The sequence below is a fragment of the Astatotilapia calliptera genome, chromosome 16 (assembly GCF_964374335.1).
Source record: "Astatotilapia calliptera chromosome 16, fAstCal68.1, whole genome shotgun sequence".
Taxonomy (NCBI): Eukaryota; Metazoa; Chordata; class Actinopteri; order Cichliformes; family Cichlidae; genus Astatotilapia; species Astatotilapia calliptera.
Genome location: NC_137437.1, coordinates 18,690,883 through 18,704,038, shown reverse-complemented (window position 1 = coordinate 18,704,038; position 13,156 = coordinate 18,690,883). Strand labels below are relative to the sequence as shown.

The 13,156-nt window shown below is 39.6% G+C and overlaps 1 protein-coding gene across 3 annotated transcripts in view; it reads left to right on the top strand.

Moving 5' to 3' along the window:
• Window positions 1–13,156, top strand: part of LOC113007490 (FERM and PDZ domain-containing protein 4-like) — a 33,887-nt gene that overhangs the window by 15,657 nt on the left and 5,074 nt on the right. For 2 of the 3 annotated variants that reach the window (XM_026144105.2, XM_026144106.2), the window contains exons 2-15: window positions 236–352; window positions 4,822–4,982; window positions 5,261–5,363; window positions 6,029–6,074; window positions 6,976–7,080; window positions 7,998–8,105; window positions 8,474–8,605; window positions 9,054–9,173; window positions 9,320–9,456; window positions 9,768–9,894; window positions 10,135–10,224; window positions 10,333–10,515; window positions 10,688–10,820; window positions 10,907–11,869. In XM_026144105.2, coding sequence (XP_025999890.2) covers window positions 236–352; window positions 4,822–4,982; window positions 5,261–5,363; window positions 6,029–6,074; window positions 6,976–7,080; window positions 7,998–8,105; window positions 8,474–8,605; window positions 9,054–9,173; window positions 9,320–9,456; window positions 9,768–9,894; window positions 10,135–10,224; window positions 10,333–10,515; window positions 10,688–10,820; window positions 10,907–11,869 — 2,525 coding nt within the window. Of the gene's footprint in view, window positions 1–235; window positions 353–645; window positions 787–4,821; window positions 4,983–5,260; window positions 5,364–6,028; window positions 6,075–6,975; window positions 7,081–7,997; window positions 8,106–8,473; window positions 8,606–9,053; window positions 9,174–9,319; window positions 9,457–9,767; window positions 9,895–10,134; window positions 10,225–10,332; window positions 10,516–10,687; window positions 10,821–10,906; window positions 11,870–13,156 lie in introns of those variants that run through there. The other variant, XM_026144107.2, reaches the window with a different exon arrangement.

The window sequence follows — 13,156 nt, the reverse complement described above, 5'->3', positions numbered from 1 at the left end:
TGACTATGGAACATTGTTTATCGCGCAGGAATCGGACAATCTCTTATCACTTGGGCTGAATCGCTTTTTATCTGTGCAATTTATTTATTCCATTAAGATTCAAAAATCTCTGTTTTTAGTTACTCTGCCGTTAGACTAGCCGATCTGACCATTTTTGCACAGGTTTTAATGAAACCACAAATGTTTACAAAAAGTGGAGCTAAGCTTGATTTGACTCCTCTTTCTGCCTCCGCAGCCACAGGACCAAATCCTCAGGCTGGCCGCCCCCTTCAGGGACCTGGAGTGCTTCACAGGGACCCCCAAATGGATGGGACATGGGCACCAACAGAGAGGGGCGTGACTGCTACATCAAGTAAGTGCCCTATGTTTAAAGAAAGTGAGGGGGAGCTCGCTCTGTTCCAGATGTTTCAGACGCTTTGCCAACCTGTGATTATTCCAGCCACGTCACTGCCTCCACACTGTCTCCATCTGTGCATTCAGAATACTGATTTTCTGCTCCCTCCGCTGCTGCGCACACTCTGCCCCTGCCTACTCTCACTCTCTCTCACGCTCTCACACACACCCACAATACTCCTCATGCAGTCTCCCAAATGCAGAAGAGGGCTTTTGAGAGCGCAAGTGTGTGCATGCTGCTGTTGTTGTTGATGATGACGATGAAGAAATTCACCTGTGCATGGGCTTGTTTTGATCTGAGAGTCTTCACATTCCTCAGAGGATGCAGGGTTATAGTGTTATCAGCGTAATTGATCCTTCTTAACTGGCACTTGTGGAAATCTGTACTGACAGGTAAAAAGAAACTCTTCACTGGCTCTTCGTGTGTTTGCGTGTGCAGTAGTGTAACAAGTGTTGCTGTTATGTTGATTTGGTCGGGATTTTTACTATTTCGTCAAAACACAAATTAGACATGCTTTTAACAACCTAATCTATACTAACCGTTTCTGGAAAAATATTCTCTGCTTTCATTTGTTCATAGGAGTTTTAATTCTTCTTATTGAATATTATGGGATGTAACGAGTACATTATTAGCACAGCAGGTTTTGTAATACAGATACGTCTTCCAGTTGTGGTAAAAAAACAACAACAAATGTTTATTTAATATATGAATAGGAGGTATGCGCTTGTCACACACGGGTTATGGCATGAGAAGCGTGATGTCAGAGGAGTTATATAAGAAGTAAGGAGCAGTGAAAGTGCAGGATGCAGAGTGTGTCTGCAAGAGGCAGATCGTGGAGGCTGTTTTGGCTCCAGCCTTTCCTTTCTAAATTTAAGGAAGATTCATAAATAATCAAGTGGCTATCTTAGTTTGTCAAGCCTCTTAGCTGCCTATGCTAAACTGTTGTATTTCTCAGTGGAATACATGTCTAGTCTGTGTGGGATGAGCACATGAATAAAGCATTTACCAGACAATATGAACAGATTGACATACAATTATTAATGTCGTGTCATTTAAAGCAGCTACAACAATATAGAGATATGTTTTGACACAAGTGGAGAGTTAAATGAGTTACATTAACTCATTCATGTAACTGAACCTGAGATGGGAGGGTGTTATTGGGATTTTTGTTGATGACCTTTTAGGCCAAAATTAGACTGCAATAGTGAGAATCGGCCCAGCATTTCTTCCTGTCGCTTTTTGTTTAGCTCACAGTGCAGCTTGTGCACTATGCGGTAGAGCTACACTAGCAGCTAATGGGTATGATTACAGACCAGTGGATGCATGGCTGTCCGCACAATGGGACTCTAGCCATGTTTAGCAGGTGGCCATGGAGAGGAGGCGGCAGCATTCTTCCTGAATGCACAGGTCCATATGGTTTTGATTTGTGCACAATCTGCTGAGGTTGTCATTCCTGAGATAAAACTGACACATAAATTCAAACTAAATGTTCCTTTTTGCGATACAGTATGTAATAACTGTAGTTGTCATATGATGACAGACAAAATGTTTCAGTCAATGCTTTGGGGTATTAAAGGCAGGGACAAAATGCATGACTTTAAGAGGAAATTTCGAGGTTAAGAAGCTAAGGAGGCCAGCATACGGTTAATTCGTAAGTCTTGTAAATGCTGCAGTTTATAAAAAGCTTATTTGAATTTCTTTTAAATGCATCACTTAATAATTTATGGAATATTCTATACTCCTGAGTCGTGGGAGTACACTGGAGGTAGTATATTAATTTAAGATTATATGTTTGCAAACTGAAATAAAATGTATTAAACAATCTGTACAAAGAAATGTAATATCTCTGTTTAAAAAGACTACCTATCTAGGGAAGTAGATGTGACAGATACATTTTCCTAATTAGCTATAAAATAACCGAATACATTTTGCCCTTTTAATGATTTTAAGTAAACGTGGAATGATTGTGCAGAAGCAAATAGATTTTAGAAAAAAATGGCCAGGTCCACGATACAAGTAGTTGACATAATGGGACTCATTATTTTTAACTAAGCTTCGGTTTTCAGTCTTGTTACATCAGACTTTGCACATTCTGCCCACAGTCGTTCTGCCTGCCAATACTACTGTATCACACCACCAGGACAAGAGGTCCCTGTGTTTGTTTGGTCATTTAATCAATTATTTTTAAAATGTAGATGCAAAATGGTATTCAGTCTGTTGATTTTGTAGTGTAATATGGGATAACTGTATGTTGGTTGGCTTTGCAACTTTTAATTGCCAGTGGAAGACTTGAAGCTGTAATTTCTTTTTTTTTTAAACAAACACGATAGTCTCCTAATTGCAAATACATGTATAATGGCCACAGCATAATATAGCACAGTCAATGTTAATTAGTATACAGTGCATACATACACAAATCATACAAAAATCTTGACCAACCGTGAATCAGTGTGCCATTGAGAATGATTTATAGAACCAGTTTATAGACTTTTATATTAGAATTACAACTTCATGTAGAAAAATATCCTCTATCTGAAATGTTGTGTAAAGGTACACGAAAGAATTCAATTCTAGTTTAGGACTAGGCTGCTACTACTAACAAACAAACAAACAAACAAACAAAGAAAAACACAAAACCATTTTGGTTTTCTTTTGTTATCCGTTCAGCAGCTGAATTTCACCCTAATGGAACATCACATGTTAATTAGCCTGGGAAGAAGCGGCTGAATCCTCCACTTCCAAAATATCAGTTGACAGTCATTTAACATCTTTGAACTTGTCAGCAACTTGCTGTTGCTGCCTTTTCATTGCATTGGGAATGCAACTGACAGATCTCACTGTGTCTTTGTGCCGTGAAAGATTAATTGTTAGTATTTACTGGTGAACAGTACATGTGTCAAGAATAACTGTGAATTACACACTGTCTGCCCACAGCTTTAATTAACCAACATTGTTGGCACCATATGGAGTTGCTGCCGCTGCGGCTTTTGCAGCCAGGGAGAGCAGAGAAACACTGTAAAAAAAATTAAAAAAAATCTGATCACAGAATATGTGAAACGTACATGCTGGCTTTTCGCATCTTTTGAGTTCAAAAAGCTAATATAACGATGATTCTCTTACAAAGATTGAGAAAATTCATTTTACCATGGTAACTGAAGCAAAACGTTTGATAAGGTTAGAGTCTTGATTCGCAGCCAGCTATCAATGGTAGCAATATGAGTAAATCTTAAAAATGAAACTGTTTTACTGTGCGCCTGTCATCTACAACAAAAGTTTATTGCTCTAAAATGGTAAGGTACTGCATCTATGTAGCTAATCAAACACCATTTCTCATGCTGAGCAGGTTCACAGCCTACATGTATTCTGAATTAAGCTTTTTTGGATGCACTGCAGAGCTACAGCAAACTATTTCGTATAATATTTTACTGTAACAACCCCTGTGAATAATGAAAGCAGGCTAGATTAATCACCTCAGCACTCTCGATCATGGTGGCCCATTAGCTAAACCCTAACAATGTTCTCAGCCACACAGACCATAGAAACCGCGTTCACAACGTGCATCCACAACAGTATAGATCTAAACATCATGACATCATAAGAATAAATTCATGTTTAAGCCTAAACCCTTTAAATTTGCATGAGTCTTTGCAGGTAATAAACGTACTGGCTGCTACAGTATTTCATGCTCGAGAGAGGTAATGCAACATAATTCTGCCAGACGTGTAAGTCCCCACTCATGCAAAAGAATGAGACTCTACGTAAGACCTAATATTTTGTTCTTCGAATGCATCAATATTTACATTGTCCGACTGTATCACAAAGGATGGAACATTGCTGTAAGAAAAAAATGCAATGTCTGGAGGAAAATTCACTGACATGGCACTCTATATTATAACTGTCCTGGATCTTTATTAGTCTGGCAAGGAAACACATGCCTATTATTTAACACATTTAACACAACGGTGTGAGAAGTACAGATTCTTTGTGAGGCATTACAATGTGAGAATACAAACATTGGAGCCTGATTAGCATCGCCCACACGCTCTATTTCTGCAGCATTGTACACGTTCGTTATTCTGAAACAATATGTGGCATTTTGTTTTTAAACATTGTGGGTATTTGGAAGAAATTACAGTTTTGTATACAGTGCAGTTGATGTCTGTCCTCCCATTTTAATTTTTCAATAGCTATCTCTTGTAAGAGCTGTCATTGTTTCTCAGAGGACATTCATTTTAGTGGTTATATTAAGCATTTAACAATTAGAGACGCTGCTATTAATCTACTGGCTTATTTTTATGGTCTGTAAATTGCATTTATTTATTTTTATAAAAATGTCAAGATTACTAATAACCAGCAAAGGTTATTTAGGATCAATCAAAACCACCCTGCCCTGACAAAAACAGTTAATATCCTTTTTATCCCCACAGCCACGTCTCCCAGAGCAACTCCCTGGAGGAAGTTCGTCTGGACGGAGACAAGTTTGTTCCGCCAGCGCCCCGGAAGGTGGAGATGAGGCGAGACCCAGTGCTTGGCTTTGGATTCGTAGCAGGCAGTGAGAAACCTGTGGTGGTTCGCTCAGTCACGCCAGGTAGCACAATCCAGCTACACAGTGGACTCTACCACAACACAGTGACTCATTCAATCCATGACTGTTACTATATCAACACGAGATGAAAGCCTCCTAAAATGTGGCTAAGAGGAAAACCCAGTGAGACTGTAGTTTACGTCGATGATTCATTGATTTGAACAGTCCTCAATGAGAAAGCATTCATTAGAGCTTTGAGGCCCAAGACAGGAAAAAAAAAAAAAAAGGTAGGACCGTGCAAAGTTTGGACCATTAAGTCTTTTTTTGGTGTGTTTTGGCAGGGGGTCCATCAGAAGGCAAACTGATCCCAGGGGACGAGATCATCATGATTAATGATGAGGCAGTCAGTTCAGCACCCAGAGAGAGGGTTATCGACCTTGTCAGGTAATACAGCACTCTTAATTAACTTTAATAAAAACACCCAAACATCCAAAGATTTAATACTTTTTGTACAAAATGACATATTGTAGTTCATTGCACTGTCTTTACTTAAAATTTCTGCTCTAAAATATATAAAACAGTTTACTGCCTATGGAGATACTGTTGATAACTGCAAAAAACATAAAGCACTCTAAGCATACCATCACTGTATTTCTTTATCTTATTCTGATATGCTCAAAAATCAAATATCATAGCTGGATAGATAAAGCAATATAACATTACTCTAGCCACCTGCTTCATTTAGCTGTATGCTGGTGTTGTTGTTTCTTCAAGCGTCTCATTAGATTAATTTCATTCACACAGCTGAGAAGCTGGCACTGAGCCTTTGGTCCTTGCGTGACCTGTGCTGCAGTCTGTAAACAGTACATTAGTACAGGGAAAAGTGCCCATGTGGCCACTCCTCTACAGCTCCCGTGGCCTTGAATAGGCTTCTTCTCTGCAGCAAAGCTCAGCACAATGGTGCCAAGACAGGACTGCCAGGTGCACCACTTTGAAACTGTGTTCGTTCTGCTCTTTTCTGACTGTATTAATTGTGTTGTTCATAAAAAACTTCTAAATTTATTGAAACTTAACCTTTCATTATTTTTTTTGTTGCTTTTATCCCGCAGGAGCTGCAAGGAGTCCATATTGCTAACTGTTGTTCAGCCGTACCCAGTAAGTTTCCCTGTCCTCCTTATGAATGAAATCCGATACATTCCACTTGGCTATATGTGCATTTGGAGGTGATTATTTTGTTGACTCTGTGCAAACAAGCCATTAATCATGCCATATGTTAGTTCTGGCACAGCATCGGTAATGCCTGGGCTAAGTGTTAGAGCCCAGTGAACTCACGGGGAGTCTGATTGCTGCAATCTTTCCAAGTTTTCTCGTGTTGTAGTGTTAGATCCTCACAGAACCTCATGTGAACCTGCCACTCCAGCATTTACTAGAGTCACAGAGCACCAGATGGCGGTGAACACACAGTGCCAGGAGCATATATTCAGCCTTTGTTTACAGTTCACATAATAATTCAGTGGGAATGGATTTATGCTTGGATTCCCTCCAAAAATAGACCAAACCGTCAGTGCATGTTCACAACAAGGGAAAGGAAAAATCAAAATATAAACTGTATTTTGACACAAGACCTGTGCTATGTCTTGTGTGGTAGAAAACTGTATACAATGAAACAGTAATCGTAATGTTTATTATAGTTCAGATTTCATCCAGTCATCATGCATTTTGTTTATGCACTTTGCTCAGTCCTGAACACGACAAGCCTTTAGGAACAGCAAGGATTGCGGCTGCAGAAAAGCAGTGTACAATACTTTGAGGACCGAGCTCTTATAATCCTGTCTGTAATTACTTCTGTTTACCAGGGGTTTCTTTGCAGGCTCAATGACATGAGGGTGTCCTCTCTCTTATCCCTTTGCACAGTGCCACCTTAATTGCATCATCAAAGAGAGAGTAATAGGAGGGTGTCATGTTTCAAGAAGGAAGCATGCCCTTGAATTTTGTGAAGTGAAAAAAACCACACACATTTTAATGCCTGTTTTTCCACCTTCTTTTCCTCTAAAAGTCACCCAAATCGGCATTCATCAGCGCAGCCAAAAAGGCCAAGTTAAAGACTAATCCTGTTAAAGTCCGATTCGCTGAAGAGGTCATCATCAATGGACAGGTCCCAGTAAGTCACATTGAACACTAATTCATATGTTACACATTGGCGCTTTGAATAGAAGATGGCAGAAGCAGACTTGAATTCTTAAGGCTGGAAGGTTTTTTTTTTTAGAGATATTAGAAATCCCAAACCATAAAATGAAATTCTTTATGACTGAAAGACAGAACATTGACAAAAAAGGGGAAACACTGTTGGGTTAGGGTTAGGTAAAGTAAAATGTCAGTATTATTCTGACTCTAAATGCCAGAACTCTGTTGGCTTAAAAATGTTATAGAAGAGAAAATTAAATGTAAACAAACATCATTAGTCACATATTTGTTACAACAGCTGGCACACCATTTTGAAATAAAAAAAACAAAAAAGTATTAGGGTGACTGTCATGCATATGCTTGTGAGTGACATTTAGCTGTAAATAAGAAGCTCTACCTTAAAAAACAATCTCACCAACTTACAAGTTACCTCCTTCTTGCTTTAAATATTCAAAAACTACAATGTAAAACTGATACATTTTTTAAAGAGCGTTATGTTACACTTCATTTCTTTGTTAGGAAATATTCACCTCCTGAAGTCTTTGTACTATTGCGAGATGAACAGCGAGCTATAGAAGTAGGTGGAAGAAGTTGTGTTAGCATTGCACAGAGCCAGGTTTACTTTTACCACATTTAGTCTTTACATAAAGCTAAGTCAACTGTCTCCTGGCAGTACATTCATTCTATACAGTGGTGTGAATCTCTTTTTATCACCTCATAAAAGTATGTTTCTCAAAATGTTTTATCTTTTCTTTGATTTCCTTGAGTGTGTCTTCCAGTTAAAAATTTCCCACCCAACCCCAGCTAATGCACCACAGTGGATTATCAAATTAGCTAACTTTCACTTAGAAAAAGTCAAATCTGTTAATCACGTATGTTATATTATATCCTCAGGAAACTGTGAAGGACAACTCCCTTCTTTTCATGCCAAATGTTCTGAAGGTGTACCTGGAAAACGGGCAAACTAAATCATTTAAATTTGACAGCACCACATCCATTAAGGTAGGTGGTGGAAGAGCGCCCCTTCACTATGAAATGCTGTTGCGTAACCTTAAGTGATGTTCATTTTAAATATTGAATGTACATTATAAAGTGGAAAATCCTCTCTTCAGCACAGCCTTCAAAACCTTTCAAGTGAAAATATGATTCCAAGCAGAAAATGTATTTTAATTAGCTATTTTTCCTTTTTCCCCAAATTATTTTTCTTCTACTTCAGTTAAAAATTCTGATTGTTCAATAACACTCATGTTTTTTGCATAAGCTAAGCTGTGAAAATGATCTATAGCTATGACACTGAGCTGCGCATGAGAAAGCTGCTGCATCTGCACAGTTTGCTTGTTGTATTAACCATGACATTGTTTATATGACAGGACGTCATTTTGACCCTGCAAGAAAAGCTATCTATTAAGAGCATCGAGCACTTCTCTCTGATGCTCGAGCAGAGAGCTGAGGGATCTGCCAGCAAACTCATGCTCCTGCATGAGCAGGAGATGCTAACTCAGGTGAGACGGGTGCCATTAAACAGAGCGTCAGTACACAGTCCAAAGTGTATCTCTTTTATAAGTTAAAAATAAAGATGATAAAACAATCCTAGAAAAGAAATTGCAACACTTATATTTGTATTGATTTAACAAAATGTGTTCATTTGGTCAACTTCATAGTCTTTACACCAAACTAAGCTAAACATCTCCTGGCTCCACTTAAATATTTTACGTATAGCTATCAGAATGTTTTTGACCAAAGTCTTTGACAAAGACATATTTAACTTTTTCAAAAATGTTAAACTATTAATTAAATGACTGTAAATGTTACATAGTACCCTATTGTATTTTATTTTTTGCATGTAATGGATTTTTTCACATGTACTTATCTGAAAGTACAACAATGTACTTGGGGAAATAAGCACTTAATGACTAATAGGACCTTCCTTATCTTTGACTTGTCCTCTAGGTGACGCAGAGGCCAGGGTCCCACAAAATGAAGTGCTTTTTTCGGATCACTTTTGTCCCAAAGGATCCCGTAGACCTGCTTAGAAGAGATGCAGTAGCATTTGAGTACCTATATGTTCAGGTAAATATCAGGAGATACACATAATACATAATAATTAGATTGAATTAAACATTATTTATGTTATTTTAGACAATATTAGGGCCTTGTTTAAGCATGACGACAATTGTGACTGAAGTGTAACCTCTCCCTGTCTGTGTCTTCTCCAGAGCTGTAATGATGTGGTATTAGAGAGATTTGGGTCAGAGCTGAAATACGACATGGCTCTCCGTCTGGCTGCTCTGCAGATGTATATACTAACCATCAATACCAAACAGTCCCAGAAAGTTTCCCTGAAGTATATTGAGTAAGTAGATTGGGTTTTACATATGTTTTACTACATGTCATCTAATTGAAAGCCTATTTTGCTTCTACCAGCTGTAAATCACACTTAAACTTAAGCCCACTCAAACAATAAAATGATATAATGACCTCACAAGCACTGCTGCAACATCAAAAGATACATCTCTGGTTAGATGATCATTTTGACTGCACCCTATCCATAAACTCCCGCACCGCCTCTGGGTAAATCAATCACAGGAAAAGAATGATTAATTGACTGTTTGTCGTAGTGGATGAGTGACCTTTTTTTTCATTTTTGTTTTTGCGCATCTGCAGGAAGGAGTGGGGTCTGGCGCTGTTCCTGCCTCCCGCAGTGCTGTCTAGCATGAAAGAAAAAAACATCAAAAAAGCTCTCACTCACATCCTCAAGACCAACCAAAACCTGGTGCCGCCTGGTAAAAAGGTAGACTGTGCTTCTGCTTTCCTCTTTTTGTCTATTCTCTGCAAGTGTATGGCTATTCATCTTCCTCTTTTCCTTGCACCAGATCTGACTCTTGGCTTCCACCTAGTGGAGTATTAAATACTTGAAATAAATCATTCGGGGCTGTTGTGTAGATCAGACTGTGTTGCACTTTTTTTTAACCTAACTAATTTAAGCATTTTCAGCTTGTGCCTTATACTATTTATTTTTTACTCCATTCAGCTAACTGCTTTGCAAGCAAAGGTCCACTATCTAAAGTATCTCAGTGATTTGAGGCTTTATGGAGGACGCGTCTTTAAATCAACACTAGTCGTGAGTAAAACTTTCTTGTCACCTCTCACTGGTTTCACCCTTTTCCACATTGTGCTAATTTACATAACGGCAGTGGTAGTTACGGTGCCTCCTTCTTCCTCTTTACAGCAAGGCGAGAAGCACACAGAAGTAACTTTGCTGGTGGGGCCGAAATATGGCATCAGTCATGTGATTAACACCAAAACCAACTTGGTGGCTCTTCTGGCAGACTTTAGTCATGTCAACCGCATTGAGATGTACACAGAAGATGAAAACAGGGTTCGAGTGGAACTACATGTTCTGGATGTAAAGGTTAACAAAATTTCTGCCTCTTTAAAAGGAGAACAATATGTTGTTTCACAAATACTTTCTGCTTTAACCCTAACAACAGCAAGCCTGCTCTGCAGTCATTATAATCTAATTTTACCACCAACTAGTGCCATTTATTTTGTTCCCTTTGTCTGATTGTGTGCATCTTTCACAGCCCATCACTCTCCTAATGGAGTCTGTTGACGCAATGAATCTGGCCTGTTTGACTGCTGGCTACTACAGATTGCTGGTGGACTCTCGACGCTCCATCTTCAACGTGGCCAAAAACACCGACAGCATGGAAACAAGTATGCCTAAAACTGATCGCAAGATGACTCATCAGAATTGGGTGTTTTTATATAGACTTGTATCAAGTCTTGCTTCCTCTTTGCAGGTCACGCCACGAGAGCAAAGCAGAACTACCAACCCATTGAGTGTACATATAGTACACCCCACAAAGGAGGCGAGGACAGAAACAACCAGAGATGCAGCCAAGAATATTCTGACCAAGAGTGCGATTACCTCGATCGTGGCAGATGTGAAGGCCAGCCAGTCTACATAACTGAGATCCACCAACCCCAGCACTCAATTCACCATGCAGAGAGAGTGGAGTGCTGCAGAGTCTCATGTTCCCAAACATATATGAATGTCCCGAGACCCAAACCCCAAGACTCCTCCAGAAGTGCAAAGGTGTCCTTCATTTTTGGAGACCCACCCTTGGACAGCGTAAACCCCCAAAATCTGGGCTACCAGAGACTGATGGATGAAGGCCCAGAGATTTTAGACAATCACAGCCCCATGTACAGACGTCTCGAGGATGACTATAGGATGATAGAGGATGGGTATCAGTACTCTACCAAAATCTTTGGTCCTACTGAGTGCATCGAGGAGCCACTGCTGCATGATATCTGCTACGCTGAGACAACAGATGACGCAGAGGATGAGGATGACATCAGCTGTGAAGAAGACATGGTGATGAGTGACATTGACAAGCCTACGTTGCTCTCGCTCTCAGGGTCCAGCGATGACATCATTGACTTGACCTCCCTCCCTCCCCCACCGGAGGGTAATGACGAGGAGGACAATGACGTACTGCTGCACTCTCTTAACATGGCCATTGCTGCTCCTCCTCCTGGTTTCAGGGACAGCTCTGATGAGGAGGAGCAGCAGGGGGCTGGGATAAGGGCCCACGGGGCCTGCAATGATATCCCAGTGTCCCTCATAGATTCAGTACCCACCCATGGAGCAGAGGGGCCCGGGAAGCCACTGGATGATGCAGTGGTATCCACCTTACAGGCACTCGAAGCCCTCGCTGCATCTGAGGAACAGAGTCCAGCACAGTCAGAGAGTAGCACAGGTTCTCCTTATACTATTGTAACATTCATCCATTAACATTACACATGTTCCAGCCATTCATTTTGATTTGTTGGTCTTTTTTTTTTTTCAATAAAGCCCATTTTGTTCTATGTTTCCATTTGTGAGTATTTCTTCATTCATTTGAGAGAGAGAAAAGACATTTGTGTTCATTATTGTGTCAGTTTGAGATTCATTCCTGTTTTGTGGACCCATTTGTTTTCACAACTGCACAGTACACAGCGTGAAAGCTTTGTTGGTTATTAGAAATAACAGAAAATAGATCATCTTAAATAGCCGTCTATAGACGTCACCAAAATTATTGGTACCCTCAAATGTAAAGACGATTTTTTTTTAATCAGTCGAGATTGGCAAATATATCTATTTAAGTCAGCAGTTTCTTTTTTTGGCAGGAACTTTTTGCAGCCTTAACACTTCTCAGCAGTTAGTTTCAATTTCTGTTCCTGTTCTCTTAGGTTTCACAGGTGCTTTCCTTCAGTTGTTTATTTTATCTGTGGATGTTCAATCAGCTTACCATCAGGACTCTCAGCAGGCCGCTTTAGAACAACCTAATATTTCATTCTCTTTTATGTTTTACTTTTAGATGCATGTTTTTGAGCCATTATGCCTTCGAAAAGCCATGACCTGGGACTGAGACAGAGCTCTCTGATACTGCTACAGCTAATGTTTTGCTCCTAAAAGCCTCAATAATCTGCTTTTTTAAATTAGTGTCAACATAACCTGTCATGGTAGATGTAACAAAGCAGCCTCATATCAAATGTCTGCACTGGACCCTTTCCCATACCTCACAATGATGATGGTGCTTTTTTTTCTTTTAAAGCCTCATCTTTTCTTTTGTGAAAGCTGTAATTTACTTCCATTTGTCTAAAGGAAATCCCCTCGGAAACAGTATGACTCGGCATCACTTAGAAGCGTTTTAGCAAGTTCCATGTATTTAAGTTTCTCTTTCAGAAATGGGGCTTTCCTGGGTATTCTTCCGTGATCCCCCACTTTCAGTTAGAAAATCATTTACATTTGACCAGATACCATTTTACCTGGAAGACAGCTTGTGTGTATGTTAAGTTTTCTGTGGTTTCTCACCCACCATACAGACTACTCCTTCTGTTGAGTCGGTTTTCCACCTGCTGCCTGGTTCAGGGTGATTGGCTACAGTCCCATAGATCTTAAAGTTATTAATAATAATTCCAGCATGACATTAACCTGCTTGGAAACAGTCTGGTAGTCATTGCCTATACTGACACAGTTATTCGTGTCTCATCTGACCATTTTC